The sequence below is a fragment of the Vollenhovia emeryi genome, unplaced genomic scaffold, assembly GCF_000949405.1.
Source record: "Vollenhovia emeryi isolate VEMERY1.0 unplaced genomic scaffold, V.emery_V1.0 DF939173.1, whole genome shotgun sequence".
NCBI lineage: Eukaryota > Metazoa > Arthropoda > Insecta > Hymenoptera > Formicidae > Vollenhovia > Vollenhovia emeryi.
This window is the reverse complement of record NW_011967193.1, coordinates 744,962-770,497: the sequence shown is the minus strand read 5'-3', so window position 1 is coordinate 770,497 and position 25,536 is coordinate 744,962. Positions and strand designations below refer to the sequence as shown.

General features: G+C 40.2%; 1 protein-coding gene across 5 annotated transcripts in view; it reads left to right on the top strand.

The window, feature by feature from the left end:
• The window catches only part of LOC105563639 (rho guanine nucleotide exchange factor 17), an 81,653-nt gene that overhangs the window by 16,060 nt on the left and 40,057 nt on the right, over positions 1–25,536 (top strand). For all 5 annotated transcript variants that reach the window (XR_001009053.1, XM_012015391.1, XM_012015390.1 and 2 more), the window contains exons 2-8: positions 8,414–8,594; positions 11,542–12,204; positions 14,377–14,610; positions 15,690–16,218; positions 19,074–19,499; positions 21,608–21,911; positions 22,317–22,620. Coding sequence is in view for 4 of the 5 variants with exons in the window: in XM_012015391.1 (XP_011870781.1) it covers positions 8,433–8,594; positions 11,542–12,204; positions 14,377–14,610; positions 15,690–16,218; positions 19,074–19,499; positions 21,608–21,911; positions 22,317–22,620 (2,622 nt within the window). In the remaining variant the exon portion in view is untranslated. The remainder of the gene's footprint in view (positions 1–8,413; positions 8,595–11,541; positions 12,205–14,376; positions 14,611–15,689; positions 16,219–19,073; positions 19,500–21,607; positions 21,912–22,316; positions 22,621–25,536) is intronic.

Below are 25,536 nucleotides of genomic sequence, written 5' to 3'. Positions count from 1 at the left end.
AATCTTATAGTAATTAGAATTTAAGTAACAACGATTTTTGTTTCGATACACTTTCTCGATTGAACAGAATTAATCGTTAATTTAATCAACACCAACAAGTCCGCAGAATGATACGCAAAACGTAGTAACAGTCACGGAACAAAAAAAGACATCGAATTCTCAACGTTCGTTATTGTTTTTCTATCGGCGCGGTATCGTACGACGTTACGCGGGACATTGTTTACCTGAAGGTCGCCACGCTCTCAGTCGCTCGCCGAACGTCGAGCCGGCAAGCAGTGTCGAGAGTTGCTCCGTGTGTGTTATTACTTTGGCGTTATCGGTTTCCAAGACTCGATCGCGATGAATGCAGGGATAAAACACCATTGATTCGCACACCTTTATTAGTAACAAGTAACGTTCCTCGATTAATTATTAAGTTTCTACAACTTGTAATGAGAAACGAATTGCGTGTTGAGGCGACTGCTCTTTATCAACGTAGACATAGATATTTCACGAGACTAACTCGTCTAAAATATGAAGGTAAACCGCGGTACTTTGTCGCGGTTACATCTCGTTTACGCACCGCGTTTTTAATTATCTATCGATTTCGTGTAATCTGTTCTATTTTCGGGAAAATAGAGAAACTTGTGCGACTTCGGCGTTCGCGCTGTAATTCGCTCTGTGATTGTTCGCAACTTGAACGGGCAGGAAGTAAAGAAAGTCGCTTATTGCACGTCGTTACATTATGTAAATGTAATCGAAAATTATCTCGATTAACTGTTGCAATTAATAACAACTATTTATCGTTGGAAATTTCTTTCACGTAATTTATTTCGAGGATTAGATTGAATGACAAAGATTGTAAAATATCGTTTCGTTGAGGAATAACTACTTCTTTACCGCAGATTGTGCTTTCGATTCCGATCAATTCAAAAGTGATTTATCCATTATCCATTATCCTATTCTTTCGAATCAAAAATGCAAGTTGTTAGTTTAAGTAATTTGTATTACAGAAAGTCACGATATTTGTTAATTATATTTGCGTTTCGCGGTATTTCACATCGCGTACGGGAGTACCGGAAATTTCGCGCGATCGATGATTTTCGCGAGTGAGTGTGGTGTGAGTGCAACAAGGAAATCTGAGAGGAGGAGGAGGAGGTCAAGAAGGCATAGGGCAACGGCAGACAAATCGTGAGGTAAGTGTCTCACATTTTTATATCATTTTCTACTTGTGTAAAATATAGCATCTGTTCCGTGCTTTGATTTTATTTATTCAAATGATTCGAGCGAGGATTCGAATAAGTGTTAGAGACAAAACCATACGTATAAAATTTTGTGAGTCTACATTTAAAAAGAAGACTTTTTCAGTATTCTATATAATTATTGTAAAAAATACCTATTTTTTAAATATAAAATATAAAGTATATTTAATACAATAATTTCGATATTACATAATTAGTCTATAATAATCATACATTTTGTATTTTTACAGTTGAACATATACAGTTAACGATGTACTACTCTGCTGTTGCAAATCGTATCAGTGAGTAATAAATTATTTTTTATTGTATTTTAAATTGAAGTTGCGCATACAATTAATTCTTTGCACATGTATACAAATTCTTAAAAATATACTAATACTCAACTACAAATTGCGCGCGCGGAGCGCGCGTTTTGTCATTTCTAGTAAACTATAAAAGTGAGATGAGGAAACAATATACATATTACAAACATAATTGTATCAATATTTTAAAATAATATTGTTACAACATTATTAAAGTAATATTGTAAAATAATGTATCTGTAATATGAATGTAACATTACACTGCAATATGCAATGTTGCAATGTTGCAGCAATGTTGTTGCAAGCTTTTGTGTTGTATGGGTGCGTTTGGATTTATAGACCATCCCTGAATTTTACCTTCATTCCGGGCTGTTTGACGTCTTTTACATCTTATTTCGTTAATTCGTACGTAGTTAAATGGAAAACAGAATGTAATGTTCTCAGGATTATATACTTTACATTACGCTTTTATGTCTACACTTATTGTTACTGTTATACCTTTCGTAAGCGATACCTTTATATTTATATATCATATGCAAAATATAAATATGTTATTTATTTTTCTAAGCTGATATTATACGAGACTATAAAAATACGTTGCGGTTTGCTGCATCGCAATAGCGTACGAAAGACCTTTAGCGCGAGCAGATGTTCACGACAATTAAAAGTGATTGACGCGAATCTGTCCAGCGCGCGAATCACGGATTAACCCGGGGCAAAATCGAAGTACAAACCCCAGCGGTCGGGATTCTGTGTAAAAGGTTAATATGCGTCTTTCTATATTTAGAAACGTTTCTCTAGGAGAAAAATTTCGAAACTCCTCCTCCCTCCACCGGTGAACGGACTTCCTTTGCATTCTCTATGGGATAAAGAAAGTATTACGTTCGCGGATCGTGTACAGACAGTTAGCAGTCACGAGACTACTAGCTTGCCTCCGGCACAAGAGTCTCCTGATGCTCTAATAAATACACATGGTAGCGTCTATATTTTACTTTAAAGTGTTCTATTTCAGAGTTGTAACATTTTATAAATAACGAAAATTGTGTATGTTTTGTGCATGTGCATCTGCTACGTAGCAAATATTATATGACAAATGAAATGTCTCAATTTTACATGAAACATATTTAAAATCTTTTCAACCATTGAGTCACAAAATCAAATATGTTTAAGCCTTCGTAGTTTTCTTCTCACAGCATGCGTCATTGTTGGCTAAATTTAAATAATTTCGTACATCTCGAAAGATATGTGGGATTTACAAATTTTTAGCAATAATTTCCGATTTTTCGAAATTGTAATTTTGTCTCCGTTTCCACTGCGATTGGCACTGTTTTTGACAGGGAAATATTCGTAAAGTCTGCAGAAAGGAACATGGTTCAGTGTTCAGTGTCTACTTTCTAAAAGTAAATCGGTAGATTATCATTGAAAACAGTGAATACTCACTGATTCACAGTTATAAGCATACCACTGCGATTTTGTTAACCAATTAACACTATACTTCACATTTATGTAAAATAAAATTCAGAGTAGACTTTTCAGGACATGTGAAAAATATTAACATTAACATTTTATATTTTACTGTGCATCTGGGCATTTCGTCAATTTCGAGGTTTGTATCTTGTAGTAATAATGTCGCAGGAGATCATTAAATTTGGAACACGATACCGCGCCCAGTAATTTAAGAGTTTCCTTCGAGAACTGCATCCAAGAATTTAAATTATCAATAAAACAATCTCGTTTAGTAAATGTTACGTGTCGCAGTTTCTCTCTTCAAAAGTAGCATTTATTATAGATTATAGATTCATATTAAAATTTTTCATTATTTATAACTCGAAATTATTAATATTTATGACTAATATCCGACATCTTCATGTCTACGACGTAAAGTAGCGAGCCCGGCGCAAAACCGTCGAAATACAGTGGGAATGCACTTTTGACGCGGGTGCTTATCGTTTCGCAAATAAACCTCGCGACGCGACGCGTTGCGCCGCAATGACAAAGCATCGCGAATGTTTATCGGTTATTTGCACCGGGACGTGTTGCCCCCTCGTGTGCAAATGTTCTGCAAAAAGGAATGCGGCTGTTTTCCTTTATTCAAAGTTTGCCTTTTTCGGGATCGGCATTGAGCCGTCAATAGTAACAAGTAAAATTTTGCATCGTTTGTATAAAAATGTATGTTTCTTCTTCATAAAAATAAATTCAGAAATGTATGAATGATAGAAAAGACAAAGAGCCTGCGAGATGTTAACAGGAATGTACAACGTACGTAAGTTATTGCAATGAAACGCAAATGGATAAGTTTAGTCGACCTTAACTGGCACTTGTTTAATAAATTAAAAATAAAAATATACAGTGCGACGTTTCGACCAAGGGTTTAGGTCCTTATCGAGCACACATTCTAAAGAGAACAAACCAATAATCGGAGTTACACGCTTATCATAGATAGAAATAAAATTAAAAATAAAACTTGAAACTAATTGTACAAAAGTAATGTGTAAAATGAGACGCAGTGAAATATAACGAGTACAATTAAAGATATGGTTTGTCAAGTGGATACGTAAATAACAAATTAAAAATTGTTTTGTTGGTTTGTTCTCTTTAAAATGTGGTTGAAACGTCGCACTGTATATTTTTAATTTTTAATTTATTAAACAAGCGCCAGTTTTAAGGTCGACTAAACTTATCCATTATTATTTATTATTGGCAATCTAAAGAGATTATCATATTTGACATGCAAATGTTATATTTTACGCTCATATTGAACGAAAATGTTTAATACGCGAAATATGTGAAACAAAGAAGTCATTGCTAAAGAAAGTATTGTATGCAAATCTCGCCGACTTGCTTTTTTAATCGAGTGAATTGATTCAAATTGGAAGATGGATCAAGCAGAATGGATTGCAACGCGCGCGTTTATAATAGAAGCGATCCAGCTGGAGCCTGCGAGAGAATCGCGCTTTCGTTTCGGTTTTCTTACGTGCTCCGCGTGTCGGATAAGACTTGATCTTCCTTTTCTCAGCGATCTCGATCTCACACCGGGGCAAGAATCCCTTCGATCAAATAGCGATGCGCGAAGATGCATTGCTCGCGCGTGTTGTCCATAACTTTGTTTTTCATCTTGCTAGTTGTTTGCTCGCTTCACACTTTTGTATTTAATCGTTTTACGTCTCGAATATAATATTGCATAGCGTTAATCATTGCAGAAAAAATATATTTTAGAAATAAATTTAATATTAACAATTTAATAAGACATAGCTTATCGTAATAATATAATCATTAAGATAAATATAACTTCTCGTAATATTATTTATCTTATTGTTAGTATCTTATTACTAGTATAATATTATAATAGTACTATTTTATCATGAAAGAAATTTTGTAATCAAAGATAAATCCAGATTACAAAGTCTGATTTTTATAAGAGATTGATAGGATCAAAAATCTAATAAACTAACAGCTTTCAATCGAACCCTTGTTAAAAATTCTTATAGAGTACAATTTAATTATACTGCATTACTTTTAATGTCGTTCTGCATTTTTTTTGCAAAAGAGCAAGAACTTAAATGAGCAGAGATAAAGATAAGCAGGGGCGCCAGGAATAATTTTTATTTTCTACAGCATGTTCACTGTGCACCGAAGGCAAGCAACATTCTTGTTCCCGCGACCGATTTTCATCGACGAAAATACGTTTTCTGTCACATTAGAAAAATCTAAACGGCCGAGTGGATAAACGCCAAACGACATAACGTCGCCAATAAACACATTTTTCACGTTTACGAGGGAGAAATAATTCTTTTTTCCCGAATTCCCCCTTTTCGTCGCGACAAATTCACCGACGGCATTTTGGCGCGAGTTCAACGACTCGCGACGTCAGTCCGTCATCGATTACAGATAAAGTGACTCAATGAATATCTAAGAAGACTGATACCCGCCGACCTTACCTTATGGTAGTGACACATGTGAGTAGTAAAAGGTGTGCTTTTAACGGACGATAGTGACGCGTAACTGTTCTCGAAGAATAGAGTCACGTACATATATTTAAGAGTCGTTCGTACGTGCATCTCCGATAAAATACCGTTTAAGCCTCTTATACCCAGTCGTGTTCTTCTTTGTTAAACATTCTCCTCAATCCTGGCCGTGTAAGATACACTGAAAAGCTGCGATAAATATTTCAGAATATATAAATATATGAAAGGAATTTGAAAGAGATATTCACGGGGAAAGAATTTTTTTTTTAAATTCGCTCTGAAAAAACGCGTAATCGTGGGAGAAAATGGCATTTTGAAGAATTTTGAGTTTTTTGAAATTTTACCACACATTCTACTAGTAACATATGTATTTACTATAATTATTAGTAAAATGTCTCATAAAATTCTTCAAAGTGTCACGTTGCCCCACGATTAAATGATTTTCAGGATAAATTTTAGGAATGACTTCTCTCCCCCTGCAGGTATACACGATCTAATAATTTTTATTTTCAATACATGTATGTATTTATTAATTCTTTTCAATTATTTTCGACATATGCCTTGGATATACTGCACGAATAGTAGAGAGATTCTCTCAAATGTATAATTACCAGTGCCAGAAAGTTAACTCTGTATCGAAAATCTAATCGAGGGGAAAGAAGCTGTTTCGAACTGGAAGGACAATTGTACCGAATACATCGGTTCCTCGGGTATTAGCCCGGTAATACTCGAGAGTAACTTCCGGCACAGCATAGCGTCCCGTTTGCATTAACGGTGATAATAAATTCGGAGCGGACGTTTCATGTAAGGCCTTGGGCGTGAATTCCAACGAATTTTCATCCATTATACCTGTCAGCCGCGGTCACGCTTATATACTTAAACGGACATCCATTAAATCGCGATTTTTTTTTCAACTTCTTGGATATAAATCGCAATTAAATCTGCATTCTTACATTTCTTCTCAGCTCACAATCAATTCTGTTATTTATTTTAGCGGTTGTTATTATTTTCGTAATATCTCAGATAAGGACAAGAATAATTCCGTTATAAATCTCGAGAGTTAAGTTGCAAATCTGTTTTGTTAAATTTTAGTTTTATAAGTGCAGTAGTTTGAAAAACAGTAGCGTTTATAAAATGAATGCAATAGTAAGAAATACAATGTAATCTTTGATAATTGTGAGTGGTTCTTCCTTGAAAAACACTATAGCAAAATTACTATAGCAAAAAATGTTTTTCTTAATATACATTACGTAATATTGTAAAATATAAGCGTATCTTGCAAAAGTATATTGTTATTAAAAAAAAGGAATGACCATCCTCAAGTCACTACTCGTTCGCTGTTCCATTGAACTGTTATTCCGTAACGAAAGCGTAGGAGGCGCATGTAGGTGGCAGATTGAGATTTGTACAGCATAATTACAGTTTAGTTTTAATCATTTGTTTATTTATTCGTCTGCGATAAACGACCAACGGGCGATCTGCGAAACTCATTGATTCGGAAAGGGCAGGCGACAATCGCGCAACTGATCTGCTTCGGATTAACAGACACGTCTCCTACTGATCTGACAATGAGTGGAAAACGTGCAATTGGCTCGTGTCAATACCACGAAGCTTCAGAAGTACGTGTAAACAGCTTAAAAATAAAATGGGACAAGTTCATAATGAAATAATAAAAGAAAATATCCCAAATATAAACGACTTTTATAAGTCATTAAGAATTATTATGATCTGCTGTTGTTTATCTGCACTCATCGTATACGTTTAACAGTGAGAAAAATTTCCATCGGATAAACCAATTAAGTTTCCGATTGTTAATTTTTCCGATTACGTTTTCCGATTAAATTATGGATGTATCCGATGAAATGTGATCGAAAAACCGATCATATTATTCATCGGATAAACAATTTAATCGGATATATCCGTTTGTTATTAAATACCATACATTCTGTTAGTAAAATGAACGTAAAATTTCAAAAAACTTGTATAAAATTCTTCGAAATGCCATGTTGTTCCACGATTATATGATTTTCAGGGTAAAATTTAAGAGAAAATTCTCTCCGTGCGTAAATAAGTATACCTTATTTTATATTTAAAAGTAGATCAACACAAAGGTGCAATTGCAGAGAATTCGTGAAATAATTATTCATTCAATCTTTTCGCACTTATCGACTCTATTTAAAGTAAAATCTCAAAATATTTTGTGTCGCGCACCGGAACTGCAGGGATTGCTCCAAATTCTCGCAAGAATTTTTTTTTAATAGCTCGCAGACTCGCGATCGCAACACCTCTGTTGCGATTATATCAGCCATTAAAAAAAAGACCTCGCGAGAATTCGGAGTAATCCCTACAATTGCGGTGCGCGATACAAAATATTTCGAGATTTGACTTCTTTTGACGTCTCCGTCGGACGTCAGTAGACTCCTTCTCGGACCTGGCGAGAGCCAAGAAAGAAGTTCGTGGCCGACATTGCCGTGACAAGTAGTGGCCTCGTCGCTTCCGGTAACGGCGCGACCGCCTGCGACTCTTAATGGTAGCGGCTCGTGAATTCCGGCGAATCTCATTCATCGGCGATGGCGCGCGATAAATAAATAAGATCGTAGCCGACAGTTATTGGGGAATGCGCGAACGTTCGCAGTAATTTACGCAGCGGCCCGCATTTTGCGTGCGTAAGTGCGTGATGCGTCCGTCGCGTGAGCCGCTCGCCCGTAACTCAACCGAGATCGTTAATATCCCATAGGATGAATCTAGCTCGTTAGTCCTCGCGCAAGGCAGCCAAGGACAATTCACGCCGTAATCTCTTTCGCGCGAGGCAAGAATCGCTCTTCGTTTCGCTTTATTTTTGCACGCGCCATCCTTCGCCGGATCGTCTTTTTGGTCCGCGTTTGTAACGCGATTTGAATTTCAGGGTGAAGGAAGGATGAAGAATGCCCCGCGCTGGCGGAGGAGACGGGGGTAGTGGACCCCAGAGGACAGGGGGTGGCTTCGGAGGATGGCTGGGTGGCGCTGCAAGGGCTATGACGGGTGGAGGCGTTGGTGGTGGATACGTTGTTCTGGGTGGCACCAGATATGGTCTGCGGATCTCTCAGGTATTGTGCACTTTATCCATTTATCGTGCGATTCAATTTAAAATATCGGTTAACTTGATGAAAGCAAAAGTTCTACAAAACTCTTTCCTCGTGTCAAATGCGAAAACGTCATTGTTAGGTATTTGTACTCCGAAGAATTACAAAGAGACGTGTCCACCTCTTCGTTTCGTTTCTGCAGTAATAGCAGTTTACTGGTTTTGAACATTTAAACTTAAATAAAGTAAAGAACTCTTATATGACACGCCGAAAAAAAACATTGTTACATCTTAAACGTAGGTTTTTCTTATGTACGCGTAACGTTAGTATTTAAAATTCTATAATACATTAAAGATAATCTGATTAAAGCCAAAACGTATGTATTGTTTTGATGAATAGAAGTTTTTAACACGTACACACACATTCACACACACACACCAGTGTCTGGTTCGTTAACTCCTTCGAACGTTATTTTATTTAGAATAAAATAATTTTGAATTTACTTGATATAAGATATTTCGGTCTTATTTAACAGTACATTTCCAGCAACTTATTTTTCATATGGTTCTATAAGAGTGAAAACTTGTTTATTTGAAATTCTTCTCAAACCGGCTATTCTCTTTGAACCTCGCCTGGTAACGATCTCCGATCGTGTCGCGACAGAGGCGATCCGCGAACGAAATTAAGACGTTGAAGGATCTAAATTTAGAACCGATCATACAAATAGAATCCGCCAGTCACTGACTTGAGCCGATTTTAAAGTGACTCTTCAATTCTCGTCTCCGTCACACTTTCTGACTTTCCGCCTTTCTTCTCACGGTTTGTCCGCGGAATAATAAGCACCGTTGACGTCACACCGGCACGTACGGCCGACGTGAATCTCATGTGACACATTCTCTGCCAAATTCTGCTCGTATAAATCGCCGTTATTTATCGCCGTGTAGATCAGTGACGCCATTATCGATTCCGGTGACTTCCGAAAATATTATAGCTTGGACTTGATGATATAAAAAAGACTGGCGGGCATTTAGAAGTAACGCGACGAGGAAGATTTACGAAATGCGATACGTCCTCAGAAAAAAAAAGTACGTAGTAGTACTTGCCTCTACGTCATTTTCTTGTAAGTTTAAAAATACGAGATACATTCGAGACAGGGGAACAGTATTCCTAAGTTAAGGAACGTGAGAGAAATGGAAGGAAAAGAAGGAGATGCATCGTCGCAGACGGAGAAATAAAGCGGATATGAGGACGTGTCTGTGAAATACAAAGAAATAGCGAATAAGTAACAAAGATATACGAGGCTCCCTGAAGAAGAGCTAGCAGCGTAATTCTATTTTCGAGAGAATTTAGCGACGCTATTTCCTCAGCGATTCGATTTGAATCTTCTATTTTAATACTTTCGGTTGTAAATTTCAATTTACGTCTGAATAAGAGCGCTTTTCAATCAAGCATACACGGAGAGGCCCTAAAAATCACGTAATCGTGGGACAACATGGCATTTTGAAGAACTTTATGAGAGTTTTTCGAAATTTTATATATCATACATTTTACTAATGATTTACCCTGAAAATCCAAGTTCTTCAAAATGCCATGTTGTTCCACGATTACATAATTTTCAGGGTAAATTTTGAGAAAAAATTTTCTCCGTGTACGATGTTTAGCATTTTATAGTAAGATCAAAAGGCTCTAGTGATAAAACAAATAAAAGAAGAAAAAGGTAAGCAATATCAGCCGACACTGGACGTTAGATGCGGAATAGAAAAGTTTAATGTATAAAAACCGTTTTTTACCGAATAATTTTATAATTTAAGTTTCTACTCTTGAGTTATATTCCATAAAAACTAATGCTGCGATATATTTAATTACTTTTTGTCATTGAAAAGGTTCGCGTTAGTGAATCGAAACATTGGACTATAAAGAAGGTTTTTATACATTGAACTTTTCTATTCCGCATCTAACACCCAGCATCGGCTCATATTGCCTACCTTTTGTCTTCTTTTAATCCTTGGGAAAATATACCTTGGAAAATCTTAAAATTTTACTTTAGAAACATGAGAAATGTGAAAAGTAAATTTGGACAATTAAAACTTTTATTGAAGGTAAACTTAAAACTTACTTGAAGGGCCAGTTTCACAAACGTCGGTTAACTGTTAACCAGAGTTCAATCGACTCCCTATCTTTTTTCATCTTATTATCTGAGAGGAGACAGAGAATCAATTAACCTGAGGTTAGCAGTTGACCAACGTTTGTGAAACTCACCCTAAGAATTTAAAAGAAAACTAAGAATTGTGAAAAGTATGTGATATAATTTATAATAAAATAATATAATAAAACTGCGTGTGGTTTTCTTCTTACGAGAAAGTGCTTTGCCGCGCGACTCTCTAGCGGGGACTTTGACAGGCTTGGCTATCTAAAAATGACTTTAAGTGTCCAAAATTACTCTAAAATTTCTTACGTAAACTTGTAACTTCTCAAAGTAAACTCTTAGATTTGAAAGATTACTTTTAAAAACTTTAATTTCATTTAAAGTACATATTTCCAAAGAAAATGTAGAAGCACATATATACGATTTTTTAAATAATGTAGAAAAATTGCTGAACGACACTGACTGGCAAATTCTAATTAAAGAAATTTATTGCGAAAAATATTACCTCGGCCAGAGTTGACAGGGTTACACGAGACGCCCGCCTAGAGTGTAAGAAAGTCCAGGTTCAAACCCTGAGGTAATATTTTTCGCAGTAAATTTCTTTAATTAGAATTTGCCAGTTAGCGTCTTTTAGCAATTTCTCTGCATTAGTTAATCGTGTACTGGCGGTAATTAATTCTTTGCGGTTCTTTAAATATGAAAAAAATATTAAGTTGTTTCTAAAAGGGGAGAAATGAGGTAAACTTTAGGACGACCAAAGGGATAAAGAGACAACAAGGTTTGCTTTACAAATAGTCGAAGAAATATTGTGTCCGTCTGTTCCAGGAGAACCTGCCGCCGGTCAACTCCAGAGAGGAATCGCAGGAGCGCCGGCGGAAGCGGAATTCGCACGAGAGCGACTCGCGGGAGCGGCTGACCGAGAGATCGGTGGCGGAGAAGTCGCCGATCGATCTAACGGCCAGCATCGCCGATTGCTGCTGCATCGGTCCACGATCGCGCCTTCCGCTCCCGCGGATCCCGCCGGCGATCTCCTCCTCTTCGACCATGTTCTCGCCGGCGACAGCGGCATCGTCCGCGTCGTCGTCGTCGGCGTCGTCGTCGTCATGCCCTTCGATCGTCGCTGGCGGTTATCCCTCCGGGAGCATCGCCGGCGGCTGCTCGCCGCCTCTTCCTGCTTCTGCCACGAGCGTCGCGGAGACGACGCCGACGCCGACGCTCGCTAATAATAGTCGCGGCGCGGTGCAAACATCGGTGGGGAACATCGGCAGCACCAGCCAGCAGCATCAGCAGCCACACCACTACCACTACCAACAGCACTACCCACAAACAGCAGTGGCGGCGGTAACATCGTCGTACTCGCCACCGACGACGCCGTGCTCACCCTCGACGTCGCTCGGCTACTCGTCCGGCGTCCCGACGACGACGCAGACCGTCTCCGTGCCGCGGCAGCTCGCGCAGTGGACGAAGCATCAGACGCTCAAGTTGCAGGTACTTGCTCGAGTCGATCGCGTGCCGAGATCGATCGTTTGTTCCTCGCTTGTTAGTCGAGCTGGTCATTCGGTTCTTTGTCGTTTCGTTATCCGCGCGTGGATCGTTGTTTCGCGATGGGTTGCTTCGATCGCTCTCGTTCGTAGCCCGCGCGACGTTCGAGTTTCGCGCGTAGACGCGGTGAGGTGCAAAAGGTGGTCCCAGGGGATACAAAGTGGATTGGCTTAGGTCCGGAAGACTCTGTGTCAGCAGCCCCGAGGTAGGTCTCAAGGTCACCGCTAGGAATTTTATCTCTTCGATTACAAGGTAAACTTTGTCGACAACGGGTTGGAAATTACTTCAATTTTCGAGGCAGATCTACTATTCTTTATTCAGAATAGTTTACTTCTTAACGGAAATCTTTTCCTCGATTTCCTGTGATCAAAAAAATGACTCGGGGCCCGGTTTCACCAACGTTGTTTAACTTTAAGCTTAATTCGTTCTTTGTCTCTTTCCAGCTGTTCCTTTAGAAAGGGACAAACATGAATTAAACTACGATTAAAGTTAAGCGACGTTTGGTGAAACCGGGCTTAACTTTTGTTCGTCTAATTCTTGAACAAAATTACATTTTCATTGATAGTATCTTTTCTTAAATAATTTAAAGTTGATATTCCTCTCAAAATTTTATATCTAGAACGATTTTCAAGTACTTGATTGAAGTAAAAATGATAAAAAGTACTTAATACCATCTCAAACAAATTTGTAATTAAATTTAATGTACTCGCGTGGTAGCTTTACGCTTAATCTGCTCTTTCACCACGGACGAATTTTTGTTTTCAATTTTACGAAACTGTCAACGCATCCACTGTTTCGCCTTGAAACGCTCGCGGTTTCATCGCGCCAAGGAAATTCATCAGCTTGCGAAGAGGCGTGCCAAAATTCACGCTTGACCTTTCTGCACATTCGAGAGCAACGCGGTTTCTTCAATCGCTTTTAAAAATCTTGCACTCGCGCGGCCGCCACGATTTTTGGATCACCTCACACGTAGCGTCGCGGCCTGTCGCCGCTCCGAGAGGGAAGAGATAAAGGCGACGACGAAAATAGAATATCGCTCCTTCTTTTTCGACTAGGCGCTTATGTACGCGCGCATATGAGTTTCCGATGTCCTAGGCCTGTCACTTTGGCCTGCATTCGTCCGCGTGACATACCTACTGTTGCATCGCTATTATCATGCATCAGTCATTACACAAGCATAATATACGCTTATGCCCATGACAAATGTTAGCAAAGCGAAACTTTTATTATGTACAAAGGAAAGGGGATGCTGGAGTGATTCTGCACTTTTGGCACCTTTTGCTCCTAAAACTGTCGATTCGCGAAAACATTTGTGTAATATACAAATTATGTGACTTTTGTGTACGAGCTGATAGTGTTCTACTATTTAAATTAAATCAGAGAACAACATGGTATTATTAAAATTAAGTTTAGAAACCTAATAAAAAGTATATTCACTCGAATAAGAAAGACTGCTTACTCGAATAAGTTATAGGTTACCCAACCTATAACTTATTCGAGTGAACAGTTTTCTTGTTAAGCTCCTAAACTTAATTTCAATGATACCATGCTGTTCTTTCACTTAATCTGAATAGTGGGACACTGTCGGTCTGTATACGAAAGCCACATAATTTGTATATTACAGAAATGTTTTCGCGAATTGACAGTTTTAGGAGCGAAAGTGCCAACAGTGCAGAATCACTCCAGCATCCCCTCGGGGCGAAATCTGTTTAGTGGAAAATTCATTGTTAGATTGTGTAATCGTTGTGAAAAAAGAATTGTGATTGAATTCGGGTGTTGAGAGCCTGCTATCTCATAATAGAGGATTTTCCTCTGTAATAAATAGACGAAGATTTTGGAAATTAGGAAGGAACTGTAAACGATAATTAAAACGAAAGCCTGATCTTTAAGCTGCAGATCCGTCAACACATAATGTTCATCAACGGATATTTTGATTAATCGGCGGAAAGTTGATAATTTGATTCTAGCAAGTCTCTCCTCGATACTGGTTAGAGAGTCATTGGAAAGATTGGCGGGAGAACGAAAAAATAAATGAAACAATTTGTTTTTACCGACTTGACGTTCTTTATGGATGTACTGCGAGCCGTGAGATTTATTTGTTCTCCCCGTGACCCGCAGGAACCAGCAGTGATAGCGGTGGACCGATTGCACAGGTTTCGGTGGAGCGGGGGCGGAGGAGGAAGTGGCAAGAAGTCCTCTTCCGGCCCCCGCAGCGAGAAGGCCGAGCGCCTTCGCGAGCTCACCGAGAAGCTCAAGGGACCAGCACCGGTCCCACCACCCAGAAGACCGTCGCGAGTGCAGGCTTCCTCCCCTCCTCCGAGCGGATACCAGCCGTCTCAAAATTATCCACAGGTGAGGAATCCCAACGTCATGGTGACGATAGCCCGACGTCTTCTGCTACGCACGAACGAGTGATATTTGACACAACTCAACTTTTTTTATAACTTTCGAACGTTCGCCGTTGCCAAGAAAAAGAGTGTCTACTTATTACTAACGTTTGAACATTATTACGAGATCAGACGTAGGTAGAAATTATTTAACAATTAATTGATATGTGCAACAAGATTTAAAAAAAAAATCATCTTCTCTGATGGGCAAAAAGTTATTTTATAAATGTAATGTAATTTTTTAATGCTGCAAACGAGAGGAACGTACTCTTCTATTGTATTTAGAAAATGTCTTTGCATAGCTAGACGTAATTGCATTATATTAAAACGGAATGTTTATCTTTCTTCAATTCGCAGCATTCGAGAGGATTAGGAAGAAACGTATGCATTGCTGTCAAATATTTTAAGTATTTATTTTATTACCTTTTGAGAAAAAATAAGAAAGACCTATAGAATGGAACTGTATAACGGAATGTATTTCGTGAGATGTGGGTGATACATCGAGTTTTTATTAATGAAATCTCAATGCCGATTTTGCCGCATCTTTCCGAGAAGAGTTTTGCTGAACTTTACGATTCGCGAGACTCCTTTGTCACGATTTCGCTGAACTCGGTGCATGCCAACGCGCATACAGATGTGATCACTCGCTCATAATCTACACAAAGGGACACACGCATAAACGGCTGTCGTTTTGCTCGACATAATTTTCATACATTAAATTTCTGTTATTCCGCTGCATTCAATAAATTTCTTGCTACAACGTCAATAGTAACATTATTACTTTGTGTGTAACAGGGATAATAAACATGACGTCAAGTTACGCAAATTTCAATAACATTTGACCCCCGATAATACTTAAATAATTGCGTACGGTGCATAAATTATTTTCCGATTTATTCGCATGACATTAAGCATCTAATTAAAATCAGTCCACAAATAAAGTCGATGTATATATGCCATTTGAATCAAATCGCGCACTTGTACCAGATAAATGTAAGACCAGAGTAATCAAATTTTGGCATTTCTTTTTTAATATTTTTACAGACGGGTTTGAATCCAAGTTGTGGCCGTTGTGAGGGTCGCTCGTCCCATCGCAGCTATACATACAGCGAGGGCAGTCAACATGGTGGTAACAATCAGCAGACACAGCATCAACAGCAGCAGCAGCAGCAGCAAGAAAATCCGAAGACGATGGTCCGCAGTGAAAGTGTCAGTGAAGAGTGCCTCAGTGATCGGTCGGGAAACAATATATACCGGAAGTCCTGCCACGACTCGAGGAAGACCTCGAGATCAAGCAGACCCGAGAGAAACAGTGATGACGTCAGTGACCTCAGGAGCAAACCGAATGCCAATGCGGAGGCGGCGAAACACTTGAGACAGTACAGTGATTCCGTGGTGGACAGTGCTACGAGTGTGGACGATTTGTGCGATAACCCGAACGCTTCCGTTGGCGGCAACGACGGGGAGGCCCGGGATGCTATCACCAGGCTGGAGCCGCGTGGGCTGCTCGCCTTTCACAGGTCCGGCGCGCCCTACAGGAGTGCCTCCTTCGGCCAGGTGGACTTTAATCAAGGTAAGCTCCCGTGTGCCGTATAGAGACTCGCAGGCTGAGCTCATTAGGGGCGTCTCGCGAGCTAGGTTTAATTAAACCAATTACAGCAAGACTGATGCAGATTGCGTCCACCGTAAGATTTACTTTATCGTCATCGTGCCGGAGGAAAATCGAGGGCGTAATCACGGGCGGGCGAGCAGAGGCTCTTTGGCAACATAACCCGGTCGAATCTCTGAGAAAAAACGATGTTGCTTTTAAATCCGACAGCGATTACAATGCGGCCAATGCTATTTTCATCCGTGGAGCCTTTCTCTTAATCCACGAGCCGCACGTGTCTTCACAAGACACTTTTGGAAACACGGAACTGAAGTAACACCACAGCGGCAGCCTTGTATTAGGTTTCAACCCTGAACTACATACCGCGGTAGTTTTGATTGCATAATGAAAGACTAGAAATAAGAAAAGCGCTAAGTGCGTCTGTCAACAAGGTTCGAATTTCTAATGATAGTAATAAGGCATCTGGCATCCTTGACCCGTATTAACTTCTTAAATCATCGCGAGATTCAATCGTTTCACACATTCGTATATCTAAGTATTTTACGCGCTTTTAATAATACAGGATTAAATCGTGCTGAAATGATGAAGAAAAGATAGAACTTACACTTTAGAGGAAAGTCCTCTATTATGAGATAGCAGGTTTTCAACACCCAAATTTAATTACAATTTTTTTTTCGCTACGATTACACAATCTAACAATGAATTTTCTGCTAAACAGATTTCGCTCCAAGGGTAATAAATTCATGGTGAAATCAACTGATGTTAATTTAACAGAAACCCAGCTATCTCATATTAGGATCCTGTCTCATAATAGGGGACTTTTCTTTACTAATACAATAATTTGACTTTAACACGTCATAAAGACACGTATAGTACAACAGAAAATAACTTTATTACTAAGAAAAATATTAAATTAATTTTGTCATGAAATACATATTATTGAAAGGTTAAAACAATAATTTATAGTTGACGTAACGAAGTAAAAGAGCTAACAGAACTTTATGACGACACCGAAAGCGCGAAAACGCGTCGCGGCTCATTGGCAAGCCGGAAACACTTCACGCTTCCGCGGCAACAAATCTTTCGAGACACCTTTTACGCACGAAAGACGGGCTACGAGGACAGATAACCAGGTGCTTCTGAAATATCGTCGCCAGAACTTTTCTGCGCTTGCCCAAATCCTCCTTCCGCGAGCGGACGTAGCAGAAGCCAAGTCTATTTATCTGGCTGCTCTGTTTATGTTGTATAGAGCTTGAATAAATTTTATCGTATAATTGCACGATAGCATGCTTGGATGTCTACACTTGTTGTCACTAACATTACTTCAGTGTGAAATTTACAATTCATTATGTCGAGTGTTGCAATCAAAATCGACTGTCCAGTAAAATACGGTCAAATTCATACAATACGATTTAATGATTCTTCGACAAAAATCAAGAAAAATATGGAATATGTTTAATTTCTCACGGTTTGATTCTGCATGAAGCTAAAATATCAATTCATATTTTACGTAATTTTATCTCTTCTATGGCATATAAAAACGATGACGCCTACACTTACATACAATAATGTAAAAACACCATAACTGCACTAAAAACAAATTTTCGCTACCGCAGCTAAACATGGTTTGCTAAACACATTTTGCTGTCATAACTATAAATTTCTAAACGACAGCAAGCAATGCGCTGTCGCACTTAATATAATAAGCGCAGTAGCAAAATATTTAGCTGTCACAACTAAATAGTAGCTGTCTGTATTTTCAACTAAAATTCAGCTGCCACGTGCAGTTTTTAGCTGCGACAGCTACATTTTCCTTTCCGTGTGACACGCGACATGCATTTTTTTTTCGTATTTGCCACGTTGAGGGGGAAACGTAACGAAATTATATCGATCTACTTATCCGATTTTACTGTACGGAATAAAACTTTGTATCGCGTGCATCTTAATCGGTCAGCACGTTCCCCGGAACTCCGTCTACGAAGTGCGCGCTGCTTCTCGCGTCTTCGTGATCTCTCATCTTGCACGGTCTGTTTGTTATTATTGGAATGGTCCACCTCCTCGGCCTAAGAGCGCTGCCAAACTTACGTGACACTCGAGGAGGTAATTAGGATTTCCTCTAGTGCTCTCTGCATCTCTTGCCTTCTCTCACGACCGAGAGGCGGCCTCACTGCTGCTCGGTGCAAGTGTACTCGAGTTATTATTGAAAACGCGCGTAACACGCATCTCTGGAATACGTCATTCGAAAGGTATCCGCAGAGACCACTTGAATTCATACTGAAAGCTTCGCTATAATACAATTAACAGCAGCAATGATTAGTAACAATAACATGCTGGTAACTAAAATTTTAATCTGCCTTACGTTTTTTCCTATTACTTACCTTCTCGACTTTTTTATTTCGAGAAACATTAATTTTTATCATAATTTATCTGCATTGTTATTAGGTGGAAATATTGCATTACATTTAGTAACAACAAATTTATACTTTTATTAAAAATACACAGCATTTATTTGATATAAAATAATATGATTCTAGAAGTAATTATTCTATCGGCATAATAGAAACAATTGCTTTTATACTTTTTGTTCTCCAGAGATTTTCTCTATTTATATTTGTTATAATTACGTTCACTCTCTTGTAGAGTTAATACATTGCTGCTGATAAATCGGACCCGTGCAATATTCGTGAATTATTATAATTAAAATGCCACAAGATAAAACCGAGGAAGAAATACAAGGGTGTGAAATTATTGGTCGCTCGTCGAATTTCTGTAAGATGCAGATTTTACTTTGAGCGCGAACTCGCACTTTCCTCTTGCAGCGAATCGACAGAAAACCCAGCCGATCGTAACGTCTAATCGCTCCGAGACCAAAGACGTTCGGGCGAGCACGCTGCCTCGTCGACGAGGTGATGTCACACCAGGTAGCACGACACCTCAAAACAGCCCCAATCGACAGAGCCCGAGGACGTCGACGCCCAGCGTCGACAGCGCCGTCGGTTCTGCCGAGGGTCTGGGTGTTTCGCAGCAAGGGAACCACGAGGAGATCCGGCCCAGGAGCGATGGTTCAGACAGTCTGGCGACTTCCAGCGCACTCACCAGCCCGGAACCACTAGTTCCGGAGACGAACCAGATTGAGCCCAGGGTCGATCTGGTGCAAACGGATGCGCCCACCGCTGAGCTCGTTGGCCACGAGTCTGTGTACCCGGTCGTCGAGGGAAATATCGTGGAGGAAACCATTCAAAAAGGTTAGATTCTGAGTTCAAAATATTCATTCCTTCTTTTAATATTTATTTCATTTTATTAGCGTCCGTCTTTCGTTGGCTTAACATCTCAAGAAAAATATCCCCGTAATCGTTAGGAGCGTTCGTTTATGTTCTACTTAATTTTATTATTTATAATAAAAGGAAAAAATCTCTACGCCAAGCCCGTGGCAGAATATTCGCGCTTTAATACGTAATCAAAATTTTGTTTCGTCACCTTATTTGACTTTATTTCACTTTGGTTTAGAGTTTCAATCCAAAATTATTAACTCCGGTATTATTTCAATACAATGAATCACATATGCAATTCTCGGCACGCTTTCGCGTAATCTCGGGGAAAAGGAGCAAGTTTCCACGCGCGATAGCGACTCGATTGTATGCGTGAGAGATATCTCACAATCAGTAGGATATAAAACGGAAATACACTCGCGTGGGAGTGCGCGGGTGCGCGGGCAAGATCTGCTTGCCCGAATTTCGCGCGGCGTTGCTCATCGCGGGGAAACAACGGCGGGAAACGAACACGACGAACAAGGCGAGGAAACCGGCGGCGGCGATACTGTCGTCATCGGTTGAGAAATGCGCGTCGGTTCATCATTTATTGTGAATAGAGCGCGGGGGTTCCAGCCGTGAGAGCGGCCGTGCGTGAAGTCATCAATGAAGATGGCTATAACTCAATGACGCTCAAACGTCTATTTCCACTCTGGCACCCACCGTTCTGAAAATAGTGCCACGCAAAATAACATGGAACTTGCGTGCACCTTTGTACCCTGTCGATGCACCCAAAATAGTCCTCGTTCTCTCCCGCGTCCCCCGAACCCCGCGCTACTCTTTATCCATCGTCTCTGACATTGCGAGATACACGAATGCCTGGCTTGATCGGATCCCATGTTAACAAACTCTGCTCTCCGAGGGCGACTTTGCAACGGTAAATTTTCACGCGAATCATTGGAACTTCCAGTTTGGTCGAAAACTAAGGAGCGACCTTCGAGTTGGGTGCAGTTTTGTTACACCCAAAGTTTGAGGAAAGATAAAATTTCACCCACAATTATCTAATAAATGACAAAAGAATCGACACAGAAATAAATAACAAAGAAAGTAATTTCTTAGAATTCATTTTGTACTAAACAATTTGACTTTCACAATCTAAAAGAAAGATTTAGCTTCACAGCGTGTTAGAGGGGAGTGGGAACTTAAGAAGGATTATGGAATTTAAAGCTGCTAAGTTTTCGGGTTCCTAGCAAAAGTATAGCCAAGCCGTGAAGATACGCTTGAGAGAACGCTTAAGAGTCTGCTTCTATTCTTATATCTAGTCTTAAAATATAGTTTTTAAGTATACAAATGTGTTTTTCGGAACAAACTCACGCGACAGTTTCCGAACAAAATATATTTAGCGTCGTGAAAGTTTGAAGCTTAAATTTTATTAATTCCAATATGGATTTCTCTCTGACCATATTATTGATTGCCAGAAATAATTAAACGTGGCACTAAAAAAAAATTTTTTTATCGCCATTTTTGGTGCCTGTTAGAAAATTGTAGCCTGCAAAATTTGTAGCAGCAACATTCAAGCGATATCTTCTGGAAAGTTCAGATTTCACGACTAAATATTAATCATTCACATTGGATAAAAATGAATTTCGGTACCATAGCTAGACAACAATCTTTGTAAGGAATATAACTAAGTTTACGTACCGCAATCAAACGTTATAATGGATGAGCGCCACAGAAAGACTTTCTTGCTAACTTTTGCTAACAGTTGAGATTGGAAATTCTGCTTCTGTTTTAAATCGATTAAATGCAAAACATGCGATTTCACAGCATTGGCTATTCATTTAGATCCCAGTGAGAAATGATTCGTCGTTCGATGAGTCATTTCTTGCTGGAATATCTCAGTTATTTTTTCTTACCTACTCTCTAAAAGTCAATCGCTGGATCATCGCTGAAAACAGTAGTGAATGTTCACTGATTTCAGCGACAATGCACCGATTGACTTTTAGAGAGTAGAAAATTGTTGCTGCAGGTAATTTTTTGCGCTCCGCTTTGACGTGTGATATAGGTGAGCAGGAATAACAGAGTCGTGAATAAATGGTTTTTAGAGACCAGGATAGAGCCGCACGAGGTGATCATCACACCACCCCCGGAGGAACCGCGACTGAGTCAAGCGAGCGAGGGTAGCGAGGCGCCGAGCGAGACGCCCTCGGAAGCGTCCTCGCCGTCCGGCAAGACGAGACGATACCGGGGCGATACCAGCAAGAGGAGGAAAGGCGTGTACATAACTCAATGGCCAGAGCCCTTGGACGCGGACAGGAACAAGCTGTCGGCTCAGAGCAGCGAGGAGAGAGACGAGCCACCTGCGACGCCCAGCGACCTGTCCGACTGCGAGGGCCACACGCCTCGAAGGTAACCGGAGAACCTACACCCAGACCCATCGAAATAGAACGGAAGTGCGTCTGACATGGAGATGCGACGATTTAAACGTATTCCTTTCTCATTTTCAAACTTTAGTGTCTCGATGGCCTGTTCGGTTTCTTCTCGCAAGACTTTATCAAGTTCATGTTTTGCCATCAGGCTTCAATAATTTTCAATTCTAACCAGCGCTTGGAAGGATTTTCAAAAAGCACGCGCGCAAATGTAACAATCAGAAACTCTTCCCTATCTTTCGAAGGTGTAGACTACATTTTTTCACAAGTACGTTGGGCAAAATTTAAATTTCACCGAGAGCTGAAATGTTTCTTTTGATCCTCAATGTGTACACCGCGCTGATAGGCATCTGATATTAACATTCTCTTGCTTTGAAACATGTAGGTATAGCAAGAGGCCCCTTCGCGGGCCCTACGGGCAGATGCTGGAGGCCGAGATGGCGAAGCCGCGCACCACCGACATCGCGCTCGAGGAAGGTCTTCGTCCTCGCAGAAAGATCTCCGCGAATCTCTCGTACAACGCGAGCAGCAACAACAACAGCGGCTCCGAGCCGCCCACGCCCTGCCACCATCGGGCGACCTCCAGCCCGACCAAACTTGAGGGACTTCCGGGGCCGAGTCCGGAGCTGCTCGCGGAGCTGCTGAGAGGGTCCTCGGAAAGGGTGGCTCGCGCACCGGCGCATCGAAACGTGAGTCAGAGATTATCTCGCTTCGATATAAATTGCCGGTTACAATGCCCCGGCTACATTTCGCCCGTTTTTCGCGATAGGACGGAGATAAGCCGCGAGGGAGGGCCGTAAAGTATCCGCGCGATTCGTGCAGCGCATTTGTTATCGAGACATTTGATGCATGCGCAATGCATCGCTCCTCTTGATTAATGAATGAGCGACCTCGTCGGGAAATCTTTTCTCCCACGTTGCACGGTGTGTCGTTATGCTGCAAAATTGTTTTAATTGCGCGCGACGACGTGAAGAGAGAAGGGAAACCGATGTCAGCATTTCTGAAACTGCACTCTCTAAAAGTCATTCAGTGAATTGTCACTGAAAACACAGTGAATAGTCGCTGATTCGCAGTTACAAGTATACCACTGAAAATTGCAGTGGTATATTTGTAACTGTAAATCAGTGACTATTCACTGTTTTCTGTGATAATCCGCTGATTGACTTTTAGAGAGTAGAGTATCACTGAGAATAGTGAATATTCGCCGATTCACAGTTGCGAGTGTAGCACGGAATTATTCAGTGCTTTACTTATCACTGCTTTCAGCGATAACGCACCGATTGACTTTCACAGGGTACCAGGATTCATAAAATAACGCGGCCATTTAAATTACTTTGCGAGGTATGCCGCAAGGTTCGCTAATCATTTCTTTAAAAGCTTACTCGCGTTAACGGGTAAGAGAAAAAATATATATATACATGTCGTGTCATTCACTCGTTTAATATTCTCGTAATATCTCTCTTCTCTGTGGGAGAAGTGACTTATTTATATCCTACGCTGAACCATGAGTATGACTGACTGGTTCTCGCCGACAAATTCTTCACGTTAAACGAATAAATCTCGGGATGAGACGGTCACACTTCGCGCTAAATGCGTGGCATGAATGCGAGCCAAAGAATTCTGACTCCGCGTCTTCCTCGAATTTCGCATCTTTTCTAAATATCGTACAAAGACGCTGGTCGCAGGCTTATCTCCCGGTATCTCTGGCCCGCGGCATCGGCGTCGCAACATCTGGCCGAGAGGCCGCGGGAGAGGTAAGCGCCGGTAAACCGAAAATCCGCGGGCCCGAGAGCGAAACGAATGGCCGCGCGCTCGCGTTCGCGCGCGCTTGTTCGACTCCAGCGCCGAAAACATAATCTAATAATAATGTACGGCCATATTTCTCGGATGAGTCCGTGCCTTGGCCAGTGCACTCGACGGTATAGAGTCCCTATACGATTCTGGCACGGCGGGGGCGTGTACGCGGATATTCCTGGCGGGTTAGGCGTACCTGGGGACCGACCGGTCCTCAACGTCGATGCGATGATTCGCGTGCCACCATCATCTTGGCGCAGTCTCCGCGACCTTGCGCAGTGTGTGCGCGCTATATTTTTCACTGGAAAAAAGAACTTATCTCGCAACCGCGGCAACAATTCTCCAGATACGAAAATATACCCGAGGTGTATAAATGAATAGCCTTAATGCTGCGAAATGGCCTACGTTTTGTATTTAATCGATTTAAATTTGAGAAACAGAATTTCTATCTCAACTATTAGCGATTGTTAGACCGAAAGTCTTTCCGTGGCGCCCATCTATTTCTGGTGAAAAATGATTCGAGGGGTAAACCGCTGAGGGCATTGTGGTGTACAGATTTGCGGCATTACTGGGTATTACTAGGCATTTTTGGGGCATTAGTGCGGGCATTAGGCCTTGCTGGGGTATTATACAGATAAAATATGATAAAACAAGATAAATAAGATAAAATAAGATAACAAAATAAAGTAATGCTCACTGGGTGGGTACAAGATTTTGGTCAGCGGTTTTCCCCTCGAAATGATTCGTCGAAACGATGTCGAATCGACATGGACATCGTCAAATTCGACGTCAACTCAACACCAATTTGACGGGGTTGATATCGATTCGACATCCTTTCGACGTCAATCGACGAGTCATTTCTCGCTGAGTTATAACGTTTGACCGCGGTGCATGAACAATTCTATTCCTTATCGTTCTAGTTGCGGCACCGAGATTCATTTTTATCCAACGTGAAGGATTAATATTTAGTCATGAAACCTAAACTTTCCAGAAGGTATCGCTAGAATGTCGCTGCTGTAAATTTTGCAGAAGGGCGACAATCAGTTTTATTTTTTATTTGTAACTTTATTTGCATCTACGATAAGCGTGTAACTTATTGAGAATTGTGCTTGCCAGAATTTGTCTCAAACCCGTGGTCGAAACGTCGCACGTTATAATTTTTAATTTATCAAACAAGTGCCAGTTAAGGTCGACTAAACTGATCCATTGTTATTTACTGGCAACCTAAAGAGATTATCGCGTTTAAATTTACACCCGTAATTATCGTAAATATATCATCATTTAAATGACTTATGATACATTTATACCAAACACGTGCACAGATCGCTGCTGTGCCACTATTTATCTGCAAAATATAGGGTGTTTCCAAACTTGTGGAGGGCAGTGCACATTTCACATACAGGATATTTTCTTCGTGTCACGTGGCGGAAAAATGCATGTAGGGGAACCTGGGGCATAACGGAACGGCGGGGCATAATGGGATATGATCTAAAACTTTTTACAGAAGTGCTGTTATGTATTGAAATATTTTGCAATTATTGCTATTAGATGATCCTTATCGCATGCTGTTATCAGTTGTCATGTTATTTTTAACTGAAAAATGCTATAAATTTTTTAATGCGTTCGCTGCACTCTCCGTGACTCGCTTATAATTTCGTTGATAGATCAGCATGAGGTAACAATGATAAAATTCTATTTTTTATTACCATAAGTAATTTCACGCTATTAAACAATCTTTTCTAGTCACTTTAGTAAAGTATTTCTGCACAGATATTGATTATCAATGATATTTTGTATTTATTTAGTGTAAA